At 41.4% G+C, this 7,134-nt stretch overlaps 1 protein-coding gene across 1 annotated transcript in view; it reads left to right on the forward strand.

Annotated features, from left to right (window-relative positions):
- Positions 1 to 3,763, forward strand: part of ADGRE1 (adhesion G protein-coupled receptor E1) — a 48,236-nt gene extending 44,473 nt beyond the window's left edge. Inside the window, exons 19-21 of the mRNA XM_063109979.1 lie at positions 2,325 to 2,493; positions 2,640 to 2,744; positions 3,680 to 3,763. Of these exons, the coding sequence (XP_062966049.1) occupies positions 2,325 to 2,493; positions 2,640 to 2,744; positions 3,680 to 3,763 (358 nt within the window). The remainder of the gene's footprint in view (positions 1 to 2,324; positions 2,494 to 2,639; positions 2,745 to 3,679) is intronic.
- Positions 3,764 to 7,134: the final 3,371 nt, after the last annotated feature.

The following is a 7,134-nucleotide window of genomic DNA, read 5'->3' on the forward strand; positions in this document are numbered from 1 at the left end:
TAATGGGGTATTCTGAATTTGATAACGAATTTACCTCTACCACTGAGATTTATACTTTCACATGATTTTGTGATAGTAATTATTGTACTTTTACTTTCAGTTTAAGCACTGCCTTTAGCATTTCTTGTAGAGCTAATCTAATGGTCATGAATTCCCTCAGCTTTTGTTTGTCTGGGAAGGGTTTTATTTTTCTTTCATTTCTGAAGGATAGCTTCTATATTCTAGCTATTCTATGTTGGCTGTTCTTTTTCTTTGAGCACATTGAATATATTATTTCATTCACTCCTGGCCTGAAAGTTTTTTGCTGAGAAATCTTCTGATAGTCTAATAGAGATTCTCTTATATGTGACTAGACACTTTTCTCATGTTGCTTCTAGAATTCTTTCTTTACCTTTGACTTTTGACAGTTTGATTATAATTTGCCTCAAGATGACCTCTTTGGGTTGAATCTATTTGGGATCCTTTGAAATTCTTATATTTGGATGTTCATTTCTCTCCCAAGACTTGGGATGTTTTCAGCTATCATTTTGTTAAGTAAGCATTTTTACTTTCTCCATCTATTTTTCCCTCCCAAACTCCCATAACAGAAATATTTGTTTTCTTGATGATGTCCCATAAGTCCCATAGGCACTATTTGCTCTCTTTTAGTCTTCATACACACACACACACACACACACACACACACACCCCACCCTGAGTGGGTTATTTCAAAAGACCTGTCTTCAAGTTCAGAAATTCTTTCTTGTGCTTGATCTAGTCTTCTGTTGAAGCTCTCAACAGTATTTTTTATTCCATTCATTGAATTCTTTAGCTCCCAGATTTCAGTTTAGTTACTTTTTACATCTATCTCTTTGTTTTTCTCATCCAGATTATAAATTGTTTTCCTGATTTTGTTAAATCATCTATCTGTAGTTTGCTGAGTTTCCTTAAGATCATTATTTTGGATTTCTTTTCAGGCAATTTGTAAATTTTCATTTCTTTGGGATCAGTTACTGGAGAGTTGTTGTGTTTCTTTGGTGGTGGCATATTTTCTTGCTTCTTTGTATTTCTTGTCTCCCTGTGCTGATATCTATGCATCAGGTGGATGATCACTTTTTTTTCAGTTTTATAGAGTGTCCTTTGTAGGGAAAGACCTTCTTCTGCAGATGTGTTCTAGGGCATTGGTTGGGTAGGGGGCATTGGCTTTTATTTGGGGTGAGTGCAGTAGTGTACTCTCTGTGCAGTTTCTGTAGCTATAGTCAGCATCAGCACTGTATTCAAGTGCCTCAGTGGCTTAGGCTGCAAGAGTTTGTGTAAATGATCCTCTGGCCTGACCACTGCTCCCCTAGATTGGTGTGTGTGGGAGGGCAGGTCAGCTGTGCAGAGAAGGTATAAGGATGGCCAGCTGGTAGGTTGAGTCCTGCCTCCTTGGTGATGTGGCAATGGTCTGGCCCTCACTGAGGGGCACAGAGCTGGCAAGTACAGTGGAACAACAACAGAGTCTCAGGGACGGGGAGATACAGTGACAAATAGTCCCTGGAGCAGGCTGCACTCTGTCAGTGGCTCTGGTTTCAAGATAGTGTCATGCACCAGCAGCTTGGATCACACGGAAGACACAATGTGTTAGGTTCCTTCTCTGGAACAATGTAGCTAAGCAAACACCTGGGAGTTCCCTGAACTGGGTTTAAGGATGGTGAGGACCATAGGACTCTCATGCATCAAAAATTGCAGGTATTTGTGGTAATGATGGGGTTACTAGAGGCCTTCTGCTTACCTCTTCCTCACAGAGGGAAATCCCGCCTGGTTCCAAGCTGATTCACTTGGGGACACAAAGTGGCAGAGGCAGGGCATTTCATTTCCTTGTCTATGTGGCTGTCCTGAGTCTTGGTGATCTGTACAGTGTCTGTGAATCCCCTGCTGTATTCAAGCACTCTCTTTCAGACACTCTAGTTGAAATGTGGTTGTTTATTCATTGTTTTCTTTCTTTTTTCTTTTTGTGGGAGGGATGAGTCTCTGCTTTGAGCCATCATGATGACAGCCCTTGCTATTTCATACTATGGCTTTACCATTCATTTAATGTGTCCTATATTTTTGGACACCTGGGTTCTTCTAGCCTTTAATTAGTGTAGAAAAATTACATTAAATACATTTATCCACACGTCTTTGTACCCATGTATATCTCTAGGTCAACTACCTTTTAAATGGCCATCAGATTTGATTTCCTAGTATCTGGGCTTGGAGACTCTACCCTATATTTATCCCCTTCTAGGTGGTGTGTCTCATAGTTGCCCATGAGGACAGCAGCCTATCCCAGAACCTTATGCTCTGCAACTCTTCTCCCCCAGGTTATTGACCTTCAAGGCCTTTGCTCAGATCTTCATCTTAGGCTGCACCTGGGTGTTGGGCATTTTTCAGATTGGATCCATGGCAGGTGTAATAGCCTATCTGTTCACCATCATCAACAGCCTGCAGGGGGCCTTCATCTTCCTCATTCACTGTCTGCTCAACCGCCAGGTATGTGGTTGCTGCCCTCCCCATCCCCCTCCCCAGGCCCTTTCCTTCTCTCTACTCCCCATCACTCCATCTGACACACCTGTACCAGGACCATTTCCCAGCACCTAGGAGTGACTCATCTTTCTGTGATGTGTCTCCATCTCCAGGTACGAGAAGAATACAGGAGGTGGATCACCAGGAAGACCAAGCCCAGTTCCAAGTCCCAGACTTCAGAGATTTTACTATCACCTATGCCTTCCACTTCCAAAACAGTGAGTGATTGTGTGCTTTCTGCAGATTCTGGTCAGAAGGAATTTCTGCTGCTTAGCAACACTAAACGCTACTATGTGTCATGTAGTGACTGGGAGCTAGGTCTGTCCACCTTAACTAACAAATGGAACAAAGTGTGCAGTTTAAGAGTGGGCGTTCAGGAGCCAAGTTCCTGTTTGAAATCTCAACTTTGCCACTTACTAGCCGTGCAACCTAAGAAAAGACAAAATCATGACCTATGCAGATATAAAATGAGTATATTTTATTCTACTTATTAATTAATGAGGGAAGCTCTCAAAGGAGAACACAAAGAACATGTACACACACATATGCACATACACACATATACATACATATATGCTTAAATATACATTTACAAATATATATTTATATATATAAACTGCCATATATAAAGTTCATAACAGATTTATATATATATAATTTCAGGAATTTATAACATGTATATACAAATTTTATAACAGGTTTACATATAACAGATATAATATATATAAAATATGTAAATAATTTAAGGAGTAGGGAATATTAAAATGAATGTGCAAGTGGAGGCAAAACTGGTTTTTCTATGGAATTACTTTGCATTGCGTCAGTTATTAAAAGTTAAGAGTTGTATTACAGCTCCCATAGATCAGAATCAGATAATGCAAAGGAGTGTTCTCTGAACAATGCATAATTTTCTACTGAAGCACACATTTTCTTCACAGAATAGATCTCATGGAATATATGGCTATAAATACCACCTATTTGCAATGACCTCCAAAATTTTAAATCTGCCATCCAGACCTCTCTCCTGAATCCTAGACTCATTTAACCGAACCGACCACCTACCAAATGCCTCCGCTTAGGCATCTAATAGATATCACAGGTGTGACACGTTCCAATCTGAGCTTCTGATCTTTCCCACCTTCCCCCTCCACAGAGGGGTCCTCCGTGCCTCTGTTGCTCAGTGCGGAGCCTAGGAGTTATCCATGGCTCTGATCTCCTCCTCAACCTCCATCTGTAGCCCGTCAGACAAATTCTGTTGACTTTCCTCGAAATGTGTCAAGAATCTGGCCCTTTCTCATATTCTTAACTGCTTTCACTCTGGTCCAAGTCCCACGGCTTCTCTCTAGGATTGTGGAAATACTGCCTAAGGGGTCTGCCAGAAGAAGACTTTCCCCACCCCAGCTTTGGTTTGTTCTCCTTGCAGCATCCGGAGGGCGCTTGTGAGCACCCAAGTCTTGTCCTGTTACTCCTCTGCCTGCAGTCCTCCATGACTCCCACCTTACTTAGGGTAAAAGCCACAGCTCTCCCTGTGGTCCACAAAGACTTGTGTCATCTGACCCTCTTTTCCCCCTGACCTTGTCTTCCGTGAGTCAACTCCTTGTTTCACTCTGCTGCCCCCACGCTGGCCTAATCAGGGTTGTTCAACCACGCCAGGCTCTTTCTCCCCGGTACCTTTGTGTACTGAATGCTCACTCTGCCTTGAATGTTCTTGTCCCGACACCTACAACGCAACCCCTTCACCTCTTCACCTCCTTCAGGTCTTTGTTCCAATCATTTCTTATCATCGGAGTTTCACCTGATGACTCTATTTAATGCTGCCTTCTACTCTTCCACCCAGGCACTCATGCTTTCTCTCCCTCCTTATCCTGTTTTTCTTTTCATAGCACTTTCTACTTTCTAACACACCATGATGGCTTATTTATTTTGTTTATTAGTTATGGTCTTCCTACATCCACTGGAATGTCTTATTTTTTTCACTGATCTGTTCCAAGCACCTGCAATGTTGCCTAGCACGCAGTAGGTCCTTCGTTAGTATTTGTCGAATGAGCAAAAAATTAGTAGCTTGGTTTCCTTGCTGATAAAACAGGGATAGGTGATAATACTTATCCCGAAGAGCTATGCCAAAGATAAGACAAGCCAGTATGCAAAGTGTTTGGAAGAGTGCCTAGGACAGAGCAAAAACTCAACGTGACGTCCTGCAAAAGCCCGGTCAGGTAGATATCATTAGTCCTATTTTTATTAGGAGGAAACTGAGGTTAAGTTCAGTGATTTCAGAATGAGGCACAGGAATCACCATACTGGAACAATTGTCCAAATGCTAGATGACATGTCCTTTTGACAATACAGTTTTAAAAATAATATACTCCACTATATTTTTTTTAATGATAAAGGTATTACAGGTATAGGAAATTGTAGAAATTTTTGAAACCTTAGGAAAAAATTTTAGTAAACTGTGTTAAGCAACCACCACAAAGAAAATTGAAATTACCAATTATCCCATCTCATGAGGATGACAGAAATACTTTCAGCTCCAAGTAATTACGATTCAGTTGCTTAACTACATAGGGAATGGTTTTCCTCACATGAATAGAAATCCAGAGTTAGGTGTTGATGGTATGATTCTGTGGCTCTGTGGTGTTGTAAAATAATCTAGGCCATCCTTAGTTTTCCATTCCACAATCAGCATGTTGGCTTTCCATCAAATTTTTCATGGTTGCAAGAGGACTGCCACCGCTCCAGACATCCCGACTATGTTTAAGGCAAGAAGAAGAGGGTTGGGGCAGAGGCAGCAAACTCTCCTTTCATGACTCATTCTTTGAAAGAAAACAAAAGCTTTTGCAGAAACCCTTCAGCAGGTTCTTCACCTAATCAGTCAGAACCGAATCACACGACCATTCATAGTTGCAAAAGAATCTGAGAAAACAAGTAGTTATTTGGCTTTTTAGCTTCTAGTGTGGATGAAGAGGTTGGGAATGGTTTGGGGGTTTACCAACATTGCCTGCCACTCTAAGGGACAATCACTTTGAGCATTTTAATGTTTATCTTTCTAGTCTTTGTTGCTACATTTATCTCTCTCTGTTTTCTTAAGATCCCTGCCCCTATAAATATGACATTGGAATCACATTGGTATTAATCCTGCTGCGGACTCTGAAGAAATTATCTTTTCTCTCTCACAGGGTTAAAGTCCCCTTTTACTTTCAAATACACTGTGGAGCAACATTTGAGGACAGCAGGTGCCTGCGGGAGTCTGCTCTGAAATCTCTTCACAGCTTAATGTGGAAATGCAGGATCCCACCAGCCCGTGAACTCTCTGGGCAATTCAGAGCATCGATAGGTGGGCTGTCTTCTCATGGTTTCATGCATTGGTGAGAGACAAGAGTTTCTCCTTGAAATGACCATTTGATCTTTTGTTTCTCTGACTCTCTGCGTTTCCAGAGTTTTTGGAAATAACAGATCCCAGTTCAATGGCACGACTGAGAAAATGTGGCTACCATTTTGTTTTCTTCTATGTTCATGGGTGCATTCAAGTGTGCCCCTGCAGCACCTATCTTGTGCCGACAGAGTAGCTCACAATAAATTATTTACCTTAAGACAAAGACCCTTCCCGCTTTTAAAGAAATGGTCTGTAACAATTGTAATGAGAGTCCTAGTGAACCAAAACAGCACAAGACACACAGGCTACTTTGGCTCAAACAAATGATGTTGGTAAGTAGGAGGATTTGATGGAGCAGAATTCTAGCGTTTCCTGGGGGGTCAAAGCCCTCGATGACAACACCTTTCAGAAAGTGCTTTAGTTTCCTGAGGTTTTTCAAGTAAACAACACCTCCCTTCTTTTCAGAATCCCTCTTATTACTTGGCTAGGATTCACTCTGCTCACAAAGTTATCGCCACCTGTCCTTAACATCTTGAGTGCTAGGGAGAGAAGATGAAATTTTAAATGTAGATATCCAAAACCAATGAACTCTGTTTCCAAGCAGCTTACGTGAACATCTCCCTTTATGCCAGTAAAAACTTTCTCTTACTCTTCTCTCACTGAATGCATTTGTGGCTTGCCACGGCATGCATTCCAGATTTTAATCCAATTTTATATTCACGAATAAAATCAACATATTTGGGGGAAAAATGTAGATATCCTCACTTCCATGGATGCACCCAAACCTCCCCACTCAGCAGCAACGTCACCTGGGAGCTTGTTAGAAAACCAAAGCAGGATCTCAGACCTCAACCCAGACTTACTAAAGGAGAACCTGCATGTTAAGGAGATTCCCCAGAGGACGTGTATATGCATGGATGTCTGAGAAACACTGCTCTAGAACTTTCTTCTGTTTGCCATGCTAATAGTGAGCTTGTCTTTAAAACCAGAAAGGAGAGCATCTTCTTCTTGACCATGATCGGTTGCACAATTGCACCTCTTCCTGCGTTACTTTTTCTCAAAACTGAACAAATTTCTACCTTCTCTCTGAGTCGCAGTTCAGTCATCAATTACACTACGAAGCATTCTTTGAATATCCTGAGGTAGGTTTAGGTTTCAACTGTGCATGCCTCGTGGTTTCTTACCTTGTATTATAATCTCTCTCTTTATTGGGTGTCTCCAACTTAGACAGTGAG

This window comes from Cynocephalus volans, chromosome 10, assembly GCF_027409185.1.
Source record: "Cynocephalus volans isolate mCynVol1 chromosome 10, mCynVol1.pri, whole genome shotgun sequence".
Classification (NCBI taxonomy): domain Eukaryota; kingdom Metazoa; phylum Chordata; class Mammalia; order Dermoptera; family Cynocephalidae; genus Cynocephalus; species Cynocephalus volans.